The 17,602-nt window shown below is 40.2% G+C and overlaps 1 protein-coding gene across 1 annotated transcript; it reads left to right on the top strand.

Moving 5' to 3' along the window:
* The first annotated feature begins 9,110 nt into the window (after nt 1-9,110).
* On the top strand, nt 9,111-17,182 carry THUMPD1 (THUMP domain containing 1). The gene is made up of 4 exons (XM_060031852.1): nt 9,111-9,804; nt 11,354-11,528; nt 12,509-12,757; nt 13,213-17,182. Exons 1-4 carry the CDS (start codon nt 9,574-9,576, stop codon nt 13,632-13,634), a joined length of 1,077 nt encoding a protein of 358 aa, XP_059887835.1. The 5' UTR covers nt 9,111-9,573; the 3' UTR covers nt 13,635-17,182.
* Nucleotides 17,183-17,602: the final 420 nt, after the last annotated feature.

The following is a 17,602-nucleotide window of genomic DNA, read 5'->3' as shown; positions in this document are numbered from 1 at the left end:
TTTTAAACAGCTGCATGGCATTCCATTGAACAGCTGTACCATAATATCTTAAGCCAGTCCCCTATCAATCATCATTTGAATTATTTCCATTATTTTGCAATTAAAGTGAAAATTTCAAACTATTTTCTCCACTGCATTCAGAATCCTTCAAACAGACGTTGAAAAGAAAACTGACCAGTCATTTGGAGCTTAAAACGAGCCTAACCATTCTGTTCCACCGAAAAGAAAATCTCAACATCCTTGTCATCAAAACTGTTAAGACTGCCTTTTTCCCAACAAAGTTCTTTTCCTGTCTTTTCAGTGATTTTAGCATTTCATAACATACATTTTCCAGGCTTCTAATATTCTTTGTAGGTGAAAGAGCTGAGACAAGTTTCCCAGTGTAAGTCCAGATTTTTATACTGAGTCACAGAAAACTCTTCTAATAGAAACAGTACCACTACTGGTCAGACGGGCTTTTAAATGTATTTAAGGTCTCACCTGAAATGCAACCTCTACATCCATCTAAACAGCAGTGCCAAGGGGGTGTTCACCTCCCCACATCTCCATAAATACTTTCCCCATCAAGTAATCCAAGTAATAACAGTGGCTTGGCATATATGGCCTCAAAGCAAGACAAAGCCCCTACTATTCTCCCCAACCTAACAAGACCCTGATGTAAACTTCTATACAGAGTTTTTAGATCTACGCTTGACCACCTAATGGAGAAAAGTGGCTGCCCCCAGGTTATTTCCCTGAGTTTGCATGCATATGTTTCTCAAAGTTTCCTAGAGGTAGTTTGCATACTTTCTGGATGATGCAGAAGATGGATTCCTATTTGCCACTGAGCAGGGTAGGGAGTTAAGTAGACAGTACAGTGAAAAACTCAGTTGCTACTTGGACTCAAATGAATTTTTTTCTAAAACATTTTTTTTTTTTGCGGTACACGGGCCTCTCACTGCTGTGGCCTCTCCCGTTGCGGAGCACAGGCTCCGGACGCGCAGGCTCAGCGGCCATGGCTCACGGGCCCAGCTGCTCCGTGGCATGTGGGATCTTCCCGGACTGGGGCACGAACCCGTGTCCCTTGCGTCGGCAGGTGGACTCTCAACCACTGCGCCACCAGGGAAGCCCCTCTAAAACATTTTAACAAGTTAACATATGGACATAGTTTTTAAACAATTAAATAGCACAAAAAGCTTAAAATGAAAAAACTCAGCTGCTCTGTTTATAGGCTTTTGTGTGTACATACTCCTGGTTACTTACTAGATAGTATTATACAACAACTGAGAAATTCTGATAGCAACACCCCAGCCGCCCAAGATTTCAGTGAGCGCATTCGATTTGTTGGTTTTGTTTGCTTGTTTGTTATCTTTGCTCAAAAGTACATGTGCCAGCCCAGAAAACCTTACATAGGAGACAAATAAGGTGATACTCGCTAAAGTGACAGATTCCGACACAGCTGGAGATGATGGCAGATCTGCTTCCTAGGAGAGCATCCCTGAAACTTGACCTCTCACATCTGCTTTGGTCCTGGTAGTAAGCAAAAGAAGAGGGAAAAGTAGTCTGACAGTTGGAAGAAGTAAGATATACCCAGAGTGCCTTGCCCGGATTGGTGGAGACATTCTGGAGGGAGGAGCAGAAGTTCTGGGCTAAATTTATGCTGGAAGTTTACACAATCCCCCAAGGTTATCCCTTTTATAGTTAATGATTTACATACACCATAAGCTTCTGGGGAGCTGGGAAAGTAATGTATTTATAGGAGGAAAGTGTCCGTGAAGTTGCTGGAGAGGTTAGTCCGGTAAAGGGATTGAGGAAGTTTTCTCTCAGAAGGAGGAAAGAAAAAGGGGTGGAAGAAGACATAAAGCTGTTTTGAATGGAAAGGAAAGAAAGTAAGGTGTAGGTTGCTTTAGGTCTCAGTGAACCAGTTGCTGTATTTATCTTTTGGCCTGTTGAACTGGTCAGGACAAAGCATAAATGCTATCAGGTTGCTCTTCTGCTCACATCCTTCAGCACTTCCTAGTTTACTCCGGGTAAAAACTCAGGTCCTTACAAGAAACTGCATGATCTGGCACAATGTCACCTCTGACCCACTGCCCTCTCCTCTTCTCCCTTACTCTGCTGCAGCCACAACAGCCCCCTTTCTTTTCCTGCAACATACACATGTCCCGGCCTTGGGATCTTTGAACTTACAGTTCCCACTGCCTAGAACACTCTTCCCTGGGATATCCCCTTTACCAAATCCCTCATTGAATGAGATGTCCAATCAAAGAGGTCTTCCCTATCACATTTTCTAAAATAGCATCCCTCATATTTGTCTCTAAAACCTGTTTTAACTTTTTACATCTCTTACTACCACCCTTATGAGTAAGCGTTTGTTTTGTTTGCGGACGTATCACTATTGCCTAGAGCAGTTGTTGGCAAATTTTAGGCATTCAATAAATATTTGATGGGTAAATAAATAAATAAATGACTGAGTTACAAATGACAAAAACCCAAGTCAAATTCACTTAAACAAAATGAGGAATTTATTGGCCCCTTTTTAGTTCTAGGAGTTTTTTTGTTGTTGATTCCTTGGGATTGTCCATGTAGATAATTATATCATCTGCAAATAGGGACAGGCTTACTTCTTCCTTTTAGATCTATATGCCTTTTACTTCCTTTTCTTGCCTTACTAGACTGCCTAGAATTTCCAGCACTATGTTGATTAAGTGTGTTGAAAGCAGACATCCCTGCCTTGTTCCTGATATTAGTGGGAAAACATTCAGTCTTTCATGTTCAACTTGATAAAGAGCATGTACAAAAAACTTGATCAAGTGTAGGAAGTTCTCCTACACCATTCCTATTTTCCAGAGAGTTTTTATCATGAGTAAGTCTTAAATTTTGGCAAATGCCTATTCTGCACCAATTAATACCATCATGTGATTTTTCTTCTTTAGCCTGTTAATAAGGTAGATTACATTGATTGATTTTCAAATATTGAACAGCCTTGCTTCCTTGGAATAAACCCCACTTGGTCCTGGTGTATAATTATTTTTATATATTGCTAAATTCTATAGGTTATTTTTCTTGCCAAAGTTTAGAACTTTTTAACCATTCTTTCTTGGAGTAATTTTGCAGCCCTGCCCTAGCTTTCTCAACTTCTGGGATTCTGATGATACAAATGTTACATTTTTTTCTTTTTTTTTTTTGGTGATAGTCCCACAGGTCTCTGGGGCCCTGATATTTTTTTAATGATATAATTTTCAGGTGTACAGTATTATAGTTCAACATCTGTGTACACTACAGAGTGATCACTACCATAAGACTAGTTACCATCCATCAGCACACAGTTGACTCCTTTTGCATTTCACCCACCCTAAACCCCCTTACCCTCTGGTAACCACTATTTGGTTCTCTGCATCTATGAGTTTCTTTTCATTTATTTTATTTGTTTGTTTTATATTCCACATATGAGTGAAATCATATGGTATTTGTCTGTCTCTGTCTGCCTTATTTTACTTAGCATAATACCCTCAAGGTCAATCCATGTTGTCACAAATCGCAGGATTTCATTCCTTTTTATGGCTGAGTAGTATTCCATTTAAACACACACACACACACACACACACACACACACACACACACACACACATATATATATTTTTTACATCTTTATTGGAGTATAATTGCTTTACAATGGTGTGTTAGTTTCTGCTTTATAACAAAGTGAATCAGTTATACATATACATATGTTCCCATATCTCTTCCCTCTTGCGTCTCCCTCCCTCCCACCCTCCCTATCCCACCCCTCTAGGTGATCACAAAGCACCGAGCTGATCTCCCTGTGCTATGCGGCTGCTTCCCACTAGCTATTATACGTTTGGTAGTGTATATATGTCCATGCCACTCTCTCACTTTGTCACAGCTTACCCTTCCCCCTCCCCATATCCTCAAGTCCATTCTCTAGTAGGTCTGTCTTTATTCCTGTCTTACCCCTAGGTTCTTCATGACATTTTTTTCCCCTTAAATTCCATATATATGTGTTAGCGTACGGTATTTGTCTTTCTCTTTCTGACTTACTTCACTCTGTATGACAGACTCTAGGTCCATCCACCTCACTACAAATAACTCAATTTCGTTTCTTTTTATGGCTGAGTAATATTCTACTGTATATATGTGCCACATCTTCTTTATCCATTCATCTTATATGCACATATATATTTCCTTTTAAAACATGAATTGGTTCATACTACACATACCTCACTTTGACTTTTATCCCCAGTTTCCAATGTATCTTGTAAATCTTTCCATATTCACACACTAAGATATAATAAGGTATCTCTCAGGTCCTGGGAATCAGTAAATGGTGACTGGAGATACTTCAGGGCCAACTGACCAACACAAAAAGCCTGGGCCTTAAACTCAATTCTGGTTTGATAAAAATTACCCTCATCAAACCTTCCAATTAGCAACAGCTACAATGAAACAGCAGCAGCTAACATTTATTGAATATTTTTATCTGAGACTGGCATGAATTAGTCAATACTCACAATGACCTATAAGGTGTTTATTATAGCTATTCCCATTTTACAGATGAGGAACACGAAGTTCAGAGCAGTTAACTTTCCCAAGGTCATAAGGCTAGCAAAGTAGTGGAGTTAGTATTTAAACCCAAGACTGTTGGACTTTCAAAGTGTGTTCCCAATCAGTTTGTCTCTCTGTTCATCTGTACACTGAATGCTGTATTCTAATTGACTTCCCTTCAATTAAAAAAAATATTTATTTGGCTGTGCCAGTTCTTAGTTGTGGCATGTGGGATCCTCGTTGTGGCATGCAGGATCTTTAGTTGCAGCACGTGGGATCTTTAGTTGCAGTATGCAGGATCTAATTCCCTGACCAGGGATTGAACCCAGGCCCCCTGCATTGGGAGCATGGAGTCAACTGCTGGACCACCAAGGAAGTTCCAACTTCCCTCCAATTTTTAATTTAAATACAAATTATTCAAACTGAATACTCATGTAGATCATTCTTATTTGGCCTCATCTGTGCTAAAAGATCCTCTATACCTGAGTTACCCTGGGCTCCTAAATATTGGGCTGGCCAAAAAGTTCGTTCAGGGTTTTCCGTAACATTTTACTTTGGCCAACCCAATACATACTATACCTACTCTGAATTTATACTTCTTGCATTAGTGTATTATTCAAGACTAGTGTTATGTATTGGTGGAATGTGCAGTTCATAGTATGATCGGAATTGCAAATGGAAACATTTCTAAGTTATAAAACTGCCTGAGATTCTACCATTAGGGATTCATTCTTAGGAGCATTGATTAAAGTGGAAGTAAGGGGCTTCCCTGGTGGTGCAGTGGTTAAGAATCTGCCTGTCAGCTCCATTTACAATAGCCAGGACATGGAAGCAACCTAAGTGTCCATTAACAGATGAATGGATAAAGAAGATGTGGCACATATATACAATGGAATATTACTCAACCATAAAAAGAAACGAAATTGAGTTATTTGTAGTGAGGTGGATGGACCTAGAGTCTGTCATACAGAGTGAAGTAAGTCAGAAAGAGAAAAACAAATACTGTATGCTAACACATGTATATGGAATCTGAGAAAAAAAAAAAAAGGTCATGAAGAACCTAGGGGCAAGACAGGAATAAAGACACAGACCTACTGGAGAATGGACTTGAGGATATGGGGAGGGGGAAGGGTAAGCTGGGACAAAGTGAGAGAGTGGCATGGACATATATACACTACCAAACGTAAAATAGATAGCTAGTGGGAAACAGCCGCATAACACAGGGAGATCAGCTCAGTGCTTCGTGACTACCTAGGGGGGTGGGATAGGGAGGGTGGGAGGGAGGGAGATGCAAGAGATATGGGAACATATGTATATGTATAACTGATTCACTTTGTTATAAAGCAGAAACTAACACACCATTGTAAAGCAATTATACTCCAATAAAGATGTAAAAAAAAGAAAAAGAAAAAGAATCCGCCTGCCAATGCAGGGGACACGGGTTCAAGCCCTGGTCCGGGAAGATCCCACATACCACGGAGCAACTAAGCCCGTGCGCCACAACTACTGAGCCTGCGCTCTAGAACCTGTGAGCCACAACTACTGAGCCCACGTGCCACAACTACTGAGCCTGTGCTCCACAATAGGAAAGGCCACCACAATGAGAAGCACCACGTACCACAGCCAGGAGTAGTCCCCACTCGCTGCAACTAGAGAGAGCCCGTGTGCAGCTACGAAGACCCAATGCAGCCAAAAATAAAAATAAATTAAATAATAAAGTGGAAGTAAGAAGCAGGAGGGGGATCTAGAAATACTCAAAGAAGTAGAACTAAATAATAAAACAACTAAATTTAAATGTAGATTATTAAACAAAATCTCAAATGAGTAGGGAGAAAGTACCCATGAAACGTCAGGAAAAGTTTTAAGAAAGATTCATACATGTATAGGGTATAAAATTGGAGAAGAAAATTGGAGGAAAAAAAAGATTCATTCACTTTTGCCTTTAAGAACCTAGGTCCACAAAATGCAAAATTTGCCTTAGAGAAGCATACCTGTCAAAATTGAGACTCCAGCAATGGTGGGATGAAGCAAACTGGGGGAGGCCAGGATCAGGAGTTTTGAACACCCAGTAGGGCTGAGTGAAGAGACACATAGGAGCAAAGAGCCAAGCCAAATGTGGTTCTCCAGGGATAGACCCAAGTTCACATGCATTCAAATTTAGGTTCCAGCCTGTGGGATGAGTCTGTTGGACATCTTTCTTAAGTAGCTTGCAGGTGTAACGAAAGTGCAAGTATGACACAAGCGCTGTCAGCTAAGGAGACAAATCCAGTGAAACACCTGGGGTGTCATTCAATCAAATATTGGCAGGAAAAAAAAAATACTGGCAGGAGCCAATTGGCAGAGGTAAGGGCAGAGGTAAGGGCATGTTATGTATTTTATCTTATTTTACTTTGCACTATTTTATTTTTTGATTTATTTCCCTTCTAGCTTCTTTCCTAAAAGGATTAAATTTAACTTTCAATACGTTACACATACAAAAGAAACATTGAAATAAGAGATTAAGAAATAAATAATGAATTTAGGAGACTGGATTGGGGAATGGATACTAGTGCCAAAAAAAACTAGGCTTTGATGAGCCACAACTGTTTTCAAGTCCACATTGGTTGAACAGTAACTGTGAACTTACCACTTGTCATGCCTGACCTTAATGAATTTTCCCAGTAGCCCATGATGTGGGTATTATCATTTCCATTAAAGTGTTTTTCCATTAAAGTCAATGAAGAAACTTGACTTAGGTAACTTGCTCGGACTTCCACAGCCTGGGCATGGCAGAACTGGGATTTGAACTTGATTTGACTTTAGAATTTGGGCTCTTAAATCTTACATGATACCGACTCTGAAGGTGGCAGGTGTTGAGCAATCAAGTCAGGAGGATACTGGGGTTCAGTATCAGAACATCTATTATCTGAAGATGCTGGGTATCAAGAGAATAAGGCAGGAAACCCTGGATGGATAGCGAGGTCAGAACATGAAGGGTATCTAAGAGTGTGGTGCTCAGGGCCAGAACGGATTCTGTACTGAACATACAAGTATAAGTTAAATGGTAGTAACTTTGAAGGTTAGGAAGATAAAGCAAAAGGAAATTTAGAATGTCTTACACCAACCCCTCACTTGTTGGACTGTAAGCCCTCCTGAATATGTGAAGCAAATAGGTTAGTTAGAATAAAAGGCAAATTCCTCAGAGCACCATTATACACTCCACAAGATGTCAAGTGCCACTTTCTATAATGTCAACATTTCTTCTTTAAAAAACACAAATACAGGAGTCAGAAGAGGGGTTTACAAGGCACATCATAGAGCCCGTAGTGTCCAGTGATAGATATTAGTCCACTGACCATGATTGGTGCCCTAAGGAGGTGAAAGTTCACATAAGCAGAAACTGTGTACAATTGTGTTTCCAGCATTGCCAAGGAAATCTCTCTCTAAATGAAATAATGAAGTCATAGTCATGAAGAAAAAAATGAAAAAGAATAAAGAAAAATCAAGAATAAACACAGGCTGAGTTATTTAGAGCTGGATTAAGGGCCTAGTTCAGAAGAAAGTGGAAGTGTCAATGTAAAGTTGCCACTGGATGAGGGGGAAATTTATATAATTCTGATATCTAGAGTGGGGGTTGGAAGTTTGCATATTTCTCTCACCTAATAGGGTTTCTCCCAATATAGCAAACGTGAAATACAACAGAGTTTGGTTTTCAAGTTTGCCTCCTGATTTGCACCTCCAGCATGTAGGACTCAAATATGCTTAGGGGTCAAACTACATATCTTAACTTTTATCTTATGCTAACTTCTAAGATCCTAACGACAGAGGGTAGTGTATGGGCAACTGAAATTCACCTAGTGAAAGAGAGGTTCTGGGGGAGACCAATGCTGTTTTCCAGCTTCTATGACATGGTTTAATGGGATCAGGACTGGGGCGTACTTTCCCTTTCAACAGCATGAGTCTTAACCTTTTTTATTTATTGAACATTTTTTGGGTGGAATTCAATTCAAAAACATTTTCGAGCACCTACTATGGGCAAGGCATTATGCTAGGCACTGAGGATGAAAAGAAAAAAGTTTTCCAGCCAGCTCTCTCTATGCCTTCTGACACCACAGCAAGGCCAGTGTAACGAGACTGCCTTTCACAAGCAACTCAGGACCTCCAGAAATATATGCTATGCAGTCTCCACAGATGACACTCTGAAAAGTAAAGGCAGAAGCAAAGATGAAAGAAGAAATGAGATGGTGATAAGATTTTTGGAAATAATGGTAAATCTGGGGTTAGAAGCAAAGATTATTGACTCTCAGGTCAGTGCCCCTTTTGCAGATCACCTCCTCTAGGATTCGTAGTAACTGAAATCTGGCAACAACTTTGTACCTGAGGAGTAGTTGGGGCTGAGTGTGGGGACCACTTACTCCTCCTGAACACATTCTTCAAGAGTGGCATCTTTTCAACGATATTTGAAAGACAATATATTAACATGATAGTTGCTGAGACTAGGGATAAACCCCCAGAGAAAGCAGTGTGACAAACCACCATTCTTGGTTGTAAGTCACATAGAAACATATTCTGGCAAATTTAGGCTGAAAAGGAATTTATTGGGAACTTTTGGGAAGCTGACAGAATTATAGGGTAGGCTGGGGGAACAGGTGCCAAGGATGGTTGCGGAATCTAGGAGGCTTGAACCGGCATCAACGTTCTGGAAAGTGCCACTACCGCCACTTTTGGAATGGCTGCAAAGCCGCTGATACTGGACGCGCAAAGCCGCCTCCACCTGCGGCAGGCAGGCCACTTCCCTAGGGAAACACTTTTTTCCGGCGGTGAGGTGAAAGCGAGTGCCTGTCAATCCTGGCGAGGGTCGGGCCTCACGCCACCTCTCGGCAGCCTGCCGCCCACCGGCTTTAGGACCCGGCGGAGCCGGAAATGAGGCTTGGAGGCGGGACTAGGTGAGGTCATCGCGCACACCTGACGTAATCAGCCCGCGCCAGCAAAAGTGAGGGCGCGAGGGCCGTGGAAAAGCCCGTTTCTTGCTTGCCTCAGCTCTCACGTACCATGGCGTCCCCCGTGCAGCAGTCTCCTCAGCCTGGCGGCGGGAAGCGCAAAGGCAAGGCTCAGTACGTGCAGGCCAAACGGGCTCGGCGCTGCGATGGCGGCGGGCCCCGGCAGCTGGAGCCCGGGCTACAGGGCATTCTCATCACCTGTAACATGAACGAGCGCAAGTGCGTGGAGGAGGCCTACAGCCTACTCAACGAATACGGAGACGACATGTATGGTCCAGAAAAGGTACCAGCCCCGGGGAGGGCGGGCTTGAGGGAGGAGGGAAGGGTGGCAGGCCGGCTCCCTGTATACGCATGCGCGAGGTTGGCAGCTTGAGTGGCGGTGAGGGGGCGTGTCCTTGCCTCTGTGTCCTCTCCGCCCCCCCGCAAGGTCTCGGCTCCCGACCCCTACCCGGTCTTGTGCTTTAATGTTTGCACTTTGGGCTTTTTTCCCCCATCATTAATCACGGTTGCTCCCATGTATAGATTGCTTCCTGCGGTTCAGGCCTTGTTTCTGAAGCTCTTTCAGAAACATTTACTTCTCATCGTAGCTTTGTGAAGTGTTGCTCACCGGGACACTGAGGTTGAAGTAGGTTAGGTAGGTACTAGCTGGTCCAAGTTCACAAGGGCACACTTCATTCGTCCTTAAGGTTTTTGCCATACCTTACCACCATTTGAACATTATGGCCGTAGTACTGTGTTTGTCCTAAGCAATAACATCTCTAAAATAGTGTTTTTAGTACTTACTAGTGCTAGTTACTTCTCAAATGCATATAAAAATACATTTCAAGAAGTAAGAACTTTTTGAAACAATACCGTATAAAGTCTCATTGTCCCATTTTGGAAATAATTATATTATTGGCTTAGGATTTGGACCAGTACACACATGCACACCCCAAGGAATTAAGTGGAGGAGCATAGTACAGAGGGCATTTAAATTCACGTACTGTCATTTACTAGCTCAGGGGATAGGCATGTTATTAATTCTGCTGAGCTAGGTAAAAAAGAGAATAATGATAGGACTTAAGAAGGTTGGCTAAAATAATTGCATATGGGGCTTCCCAGGTGGCGCAGTGGTTGAGAGTCCGCCTGCCGATGCAGGGGACACGGGTTCGTGCCGCGGTCCGGGAAGATCCCACGTGCCGCGGAGTGGCTGAGCTAGTGAGCCATGGCCGCTGAGCCTGCGCGTCCGGAGCCTGTGCTCTGCAACGGGAGAGGCCACAGCAGTGAGAGGCCCGCGTACCGCCAAAAAAAAAAAAAAAATTTCATATGTACATAAAATAACATCCTGGTATACAATAAAATCTCCATAAATGTGTAAAATTACCATTAGTGCCTGATTGGCAATCCCATTAGTGGAGCCGAGTGGGCAACAAGTGCATGTCTTGTCTACACCGACAGCTTGAGCAAGTTCTTGAACTATTTCAGTAGAACAGGAGTAAGGATTTTTAACTTCATAACTATTCGGTTCAGTCTCATGAAAGGAGAGTGTCATATCAGGTGCAGTCATATCTGTTGATAGGATTAAGGTCCACCCTGAAATGATTCATCTGACGAGCACATTTCCCTCTGCCCCAGACTGTCAAGATGCTTTAGAAAACATTTTCAAATGATATGTACCACAGTCTGAGTGAACTTCCTTCTTCCTCCACATTTTGGAGGGAATGGTGTCTGAATAAAAAGCTTTATTGTCAATATTGAATCATCTGCCACTGGGGGTTTCACATGAGTAGTTAATTAAGAGCTTTTAACATAAGCTGTTGTGGCATTTCTGCTCATTAATTTTATGCAAACAGTTTGCAGACAAGGATCAGCAACCCTCTGGAAGTGAGGCAGAAGATGATGATGTGGAGGCCGCCTTGAAGAAAGAAGTTGGTGACATTAAGGCATCTACAGAGATGAGGCTGAGAAGATTCCAGTCAGTGGAGAGTGGAGCAAATAATGTCGTCTTCATCAGGACACTTGGGATAGGTGTGTCTGACTAATACGTTTTAAGATGATTGATCCTGTAATATCTGGACACCTGTCTCCGAGAACACTGCCTACAAAATGGCTTGATGGGCATGGCTCAGTTAATCATTTGATTGCATCCTCTCTACACTGTGTTAGCACTAGGCATATGGAGAGGTAGAATGGGGTGGTGGACATAGGGCTTAGGAGTAGAAACCTGGCTTTGCCACTTTATCTGTATGTAACTTTAGGCAAAACAAGAATACACGGTTCTGTCTAAAAGGAGCAGCTGCTACTCAACCCCAGGCAGTTTGGAATGGCTCCAGTCATTTGGGAATGTAGTCTTAGGGGAGGCAGATCTTCTGATTTTTCAAAAGAAGTTGGAAATCTGGAGAAGTTTCTAGGTTTTTAAATGTAGCTAACTACTTTAAAAATATTGAAAACACTGAGCAGCCCAAAATAGACTCGTATATAGTCAGGATGCCTCCTGAGTACTACATTATGATCTTGTGCATTCATGGCTCTGGGGCTCCTCTGAGATCTGAAATCTAGACTTCTGTACAAACTTAGCTAATGGATTGATTAAATCTTTTTAAGTGACTTGCAGATTTTTGTTTTGTTTTTGTAAAAAAAGCATGTACTATTTAATGTTTATTACTTTGATAGTTGCTGCTGATACAGGAAAACAACAGCATGGTGTTGCCATCAGATAAATTAGACATCACAAATAAGTTAACTCCAGTGTCTTCAAGAACAATTGTTTTTGATAAAAGCAGAGTTAAAATATGAGATACAGTATTAATACTAGGCACCAAAGAAATATTAATTGGGAGAAATGGTTGGTTAAACTTGTTTAAAATTCATTATGATGATTTTTTCTACTCTACTGTCAATTTATGTCACTGCCAATGAAAATTCATTTTAGAGAGTTTGAAGAGTTTAAAATGAGAACTCTTAAACTTACCTGTTTGTTCTGTGCTGATTTTTTCTTTTTATTTTAGAACCTGAGAAATTGGTGCATCATATTCTCCAAGATATATACAAAACCAAGAAAAAGAAGACTCGGGTTATTCTACGAATGTTACCCATCTCAGGCACATGCAAGGCTTTCTTAGAAGATATGAAAAAATATGCAGAAACATTTTTGGAACCCTGGTTTAAAGCTCCAAACAAAGGGACATTTCAGATTGTATATAAATCTCGAAATAACAGTCACATGAATAGAGAAGAAGTTATCAAAGAATTGGCAGGTATGTTTCTCTTAGTGATTTTACATAGGTGTGCCACGGTAAATACTTGTTTATAAGATTTCTTTTTTTTTGAGATTTAAGGCTTACATTTTTGAGTGTAGAACAAGTATATTAAAATGCTCTTAAATAATATCAAACCTAACTTTTCAATATGTTGGGTATGAGATTTTTTTTTGGTAGTTAGATACTAAAGTCTTTTCCAAATCAAGATTGAATTTTCTTTGGGGAAAAAAGTGCTGTTGTTAAATGTCTCAGGATTTTATTTGTATTTATTTATTGAAAGCATTCAGGGAATTTGATGGAAGTCCATGTAGAAGAGTAGAATTTGATGAGTGGACTAGTATATACATATTGTTTTAACAAATTCTAAATAGGAGGAGATGAAAGATTGTTTTTGTATCCGCCAAGCTTAAAGGTATCCTTCTTAGCCTGTTTTCCTGTTATTTTTGTTACAGGAATAGTAGGCAGCCTCAATTCGGAAAATAAAGTAGATCTTACCAATCCACAGTACACAGTGGTAGTAGAAATCATTAAAGCTGTCTGTTGCCTGAGTGTTGTGAAAGATTACACGTTGTTCAGAAAATACAATCTCCAGGAGGTGGTGAAGAGTGCCAAGGACTCGTCACAGCTTAATGCAAAGCAGGCAGCGCTAACAGGAAATGGGAAAGAAGCTAAATTGGAATCTGGTGACAAATCAAATCAAAAGGACGCAGCAGAAGGAAAAAATAACCAGCAGGTGGTACCAGAGGATAGTGAGGAGCTGGGTCAGACAGAACCAGTATCTGAGACACATGTGGTGAGTGAGGGGGCCGCTAAACCTGAACTTGGAAGTCAAGTCACAGAAGGATCTGAGTCACATGGAAATGACCTTTCATAGGAAAAGAGATCATTTGGTGTTGGAGGTGGATTTCTCAACTGCGGTCCTGTGAGATGTTGCTGGGATTCTATATAAAATTGTTACTAAAAATATTGTTTTTGAGTTTGTGTGCTGCATAATGCTGTACTCATAATAATTGAGCAGCCCCGTTAATAGCTTTGTTAGAGATCTTTCAGCCCTATATGCAGTGTGCATTTGGTTGAGCTAGAAGAGGCTATGGATAAATTGGTGAACACTACTGCACAGAGCGGAGGGTGGCGGGAGGATGATGTTGACCTCTCCCTCTTGATTACCTTCCCCACTCCCCCACTTCTGCACTGCCAGCTGACTTATGGGAGTGAGCAAGCTCTGTGAATCAAAACTCAGAGGGAAATTTTCATTCTAAGGAAGAAATTTTTGCATTTTGCAGCTCAGCTGTCCCCTGCCACTTTGTTGTAAACATTGCAGAAACATGGGCCATATAGGTTAGAAGTGTATTGTTTTGTGAAGTTTTTGTACCTTTTGTGATTTTCTTGTTTAGTTTTTATGCCCCGCCCGCCTTTTTCTTTGGCTGCTCCGCGAGGCATGTGGGATCTTAGTTCGACAACCAAGGATCGAACCCGCGCTCCCTGCAGTGGAAGCTATGCCCATTTTTATGTTTTCGTAACATTTGTTACAACCAAATCTGATGGTGCATTGCTGCAATTTTTGGAGGCAAGGTGTGAGATAGAAGTGTTCATTCTAGGCATAAAATTACAGATATTTCTGATGAGGTTAGTTATGAAGAATTAGTCTTCTGAGCTATTACAGTATACTAGTGCAGCAAGGCATGCAAATTCTTTACAGTGTAAGCTACTTTACAATGTAAATGGACTTATTCAGGCTGTTCCATTCCATATCCTTTGTGAAATGCAACTTACAAACGGAACATTTGCTTCAGCAGTTGTAACTATAAATCATAGCTCCCTGACAAATAAAGACAATTATTTTAATGGCTTTGGAATATCAAGACAGTAAAGCTTTTGTTCAAAAAAATCATGTTCAGTGAAAAGGTTTAGGAAGCAAATTATGTAGTAGCAGAACTTTTTCCAGGAAAGAAAAATTCACATAGTTGGTAAGAATCTAACAGTACTAACATTAAAATGCTAGGTCAAGAAGCAGTACAAGAACTTGAAAAGACTTTTCTCTCAATGTAATAAATTGACTTATGTCACATGATACTAAAGAGGTTTTGTTTAAAAGCAGCAGTTGCTGATGAATCAACAGATTTCATGAATATTTGTCATGCTATAGCAAGATTTGTAAATTATGAGGAAATTCAAGGAAACTTTCGCCTGCTAGGAGCCTCCCAAAACAATGGTCAGTATAAATTTAATAGGTCCTCATATCTGAAAAACAACAGTCTGCCATCTGTACTCCTGGTGCCCCATCAGTGGCTGGCTCCATGACAAGTTTTGCCTCATTTTAGTAAAAGAAAATCCTGACGTTGATGTTACAGCACACTGCTTTCTTCACAGAGAAGTGCTGATATTAAAAACTTGGAGATGAAATGAAGAAAGTTTTAAATAATGTTGCAAAAATGGTTAACTTAATTAAAGATCCATTTTATGCAAGAATGTTAAAAAAAAAAAAAACAAACTAAAACCTGAACAAAGAGCACATAAATCTCCTACATACAGAAATCCAGTACTTACCAGAGGAAGAGTTCTCTACAGGATATGTGAGTTGAAAGGTGAATTACCAGTAAATTATAAGTACAATAAAATACTAGGCCAGATTTTGCTAAATGCTTTGAAGACGAAGAATGGCTACAGAAACTAGTCTATTTAGAAGACATTTTTTTCATTGCAAGAACAAATGAACAGTTTTCTGCAAGGGCCTGGAGAAAAATGTTTCTTCTTAAAAGTGACAGGAGTCTTAGATTAAAAGAAACTGACTCTTTGGAATAATTATGTTGCATAAGGCACTCTTGAAATGTTCCACAGCCACTTGGGTTTGAGAATGAAGAAAGCAACAAGTCTCAGGTCTTATTTAAACTCCTCTTGCAGAACTGCAAAACCAAATTAAATAACATTTCCCCTCCTTTTCCCAACACTGGTGTGTGACTGGGTGAGGAACCCTTCCCAAAATCTCAGCCTGGGATTTCTTCACTGAGAGAAGAGGAAGAACTCAGAGTCCTCTTCTGACAGTTCTGGATTTCTGTGAAACAAGAGTATCTTTCAACTTAGTGCTCACACTCATATACATTGAGGATCCCCTTAATTTGAAAGTTTTTTCAAGGGTTCCTCCAGGGTAAAACTGAAAAAAGATGGAAGAGACAGACACCAAAGAGGGCTGCAAAATTAAATGTCCGGATTGAGAATACTAAGGGGTCATGAAATTAGCTTTTGGAGTTGGATTTTATTAAGTTTTAACAAGTTCGGAAGTACTGTAAATGTTAAGTCTTCCTGCACCAATGGCTATGTTTGTTTATTGGCTAGTGAACATGGAAATATATTTTTATCCTCCTAGCTAGTGGTCCTGCTGGTAAAACGAAGGATTTGGGAGGAGCAAAGAGAATAGAAAGGGCCTTGCTGATGCAGATGAGGCTGGAACTTCCTTATATATCTTTAGATATTTAGAATGTTAACTCTTAATAAGTTGAAGTTATCTTGAAAGGATGATAGGAGCATTGTAACTATCTTTGGGGGAACACGGATGATAGGATTTTGGTGCCTTCATCAGACTTTTTCCAAGACAAAGATACTTTTATTTTGATAGTACAAGACTCTGGGAATAAAATTGGCTGTGTGCTTATAGAACGTACAACCCTGTGGAACTGGGTTCCTTTTATTTTGTGAAAGCTGCTACTCTACAGAAGGATTTTGATTTAGTAGTTTGTTTTTAATCCTCTTTTGTATTTATTTTTATCAATATTTGGTAAGACCTTAGTGTGACAAAAGCTATTCTTCCCCAAATGTAAGGTAGTACGGTGTTCTGTTGGAATCTGAATTCAGTCATTGAAAAATTTGTTTTCAGGTTTACTAACTGTTTATTTTCACTGACATCTGAGCATGTTATTCTATAAATGACAAGATTCCAGGGTGGGAATTGAGTGCTTTTTGTCCTTTTAATTTTTATTTAAAAAAATTATGTCAGGGCTTCACCTGGTGGCACAGTGGTTGAGAGTCTGCCTGCCGATGCAGGGGACACGGGTTCGTGCCCCGGTCCAGGAAGATCCCACATGCCGCGGAGCAGCTGGGCCCGTGAGCCATGGCCGCTGAGCCTGCGCATCCGGAGCCTGTGCTCCGCAACGGGAGAGGCCACAACAGTGAGAGGCCCGCGTACCGCAAAAAAAAAAAAAAAAAATTATGTCAGTTAAACTCCAGTATTGTGGTTTAGTAAAACTTGTTTTGCTCTGTGGAGGAAAGAGTGTTAAATTTGATATTTTAAAACATGTTTCCCTTTAGTTAAACATGGTTTCTAAATGTTATTTTTACTTGTATTTTGCTTTTGGTATGGCCAGATATTCAGCTTGTTTTTCAGTTTCTGATGTTTTCAGAAAAATCAAAATAAATTTGTTCCCTAAAGACTGGTGTTCTCTATCTCTCCTTTTTCTTTCTGCCTCTTAGTAAATCTCTTGCCTTATTGTCATAAAGTAGATGTATCATAAAAGATGTTTTTATGTCAAATTATGTATCAAAAGTCATGTACATTGTCCAAAAAGTAAAGATACAAAAATTTATTAATTGCTCTTGAATAACTAAAAACTCTTAAGCGTTTTGTATCTTATTCAAGCATTAGATATTTTACAGTGAGTTTGCTTCAAAATGTATAGTACAGTTAAGTTCATTTAATTGGCTTTTGAATTCTGTACATTCCTCACTTTAACAGTAATATTTTAATTCACCTTAAAGAATTAGTAGCATATAAAGATTTTAAGCAGAAGAAATTCTGTCTTGAGCATTTCTGTTAGAATAGTTCTAATCTTTATTTTGAATTAATCAGGT

Source organism: Delphinus delphis, chromosome 15, assembly GCF_949987515.2.
Source record: "Delphinus delphis chromosome 15, mDelDel1.2, whole genome shotgun sequence".
NCBI classification, from domain to species: domain Eukaryota; kingdom Metazoa; phylum Chordata; class Mammalia; order Artiodactyla; family Delphinidae; genus Delphinus; species Delphinus delphis.
The sequence above is the reverse complement of the archived record's forward strand: the minus strand, read 5'-3'. Positions and strand labels throughout refer to the sequence as shown.

Bases quoted from the DNA above. Each gene is read 5' to 3' on its own strand.
- THUMPD1 (XM_060031852.1), top strand. From the start codon at position 9,574: ATGGCGTCCCCCGTGCAGCAGTCTCCTCAGCCTGGCGGCGGGAAGCGC. The intron at 11,529-12,508 runs GTGTGTCTGACT...TTTTTATTTTAG, and splicing joins CATCAGGACACTTGGGATAG to AACCTGAGAAATTGGTGCAT. The intron at 12,758-13,212 runs GTATGTTTCTCT...TTTTTGTTACAG, and splicing joins AGTTATCAAAGAATTGGCAG to GAATAGTAGGCAGCCTCAAT.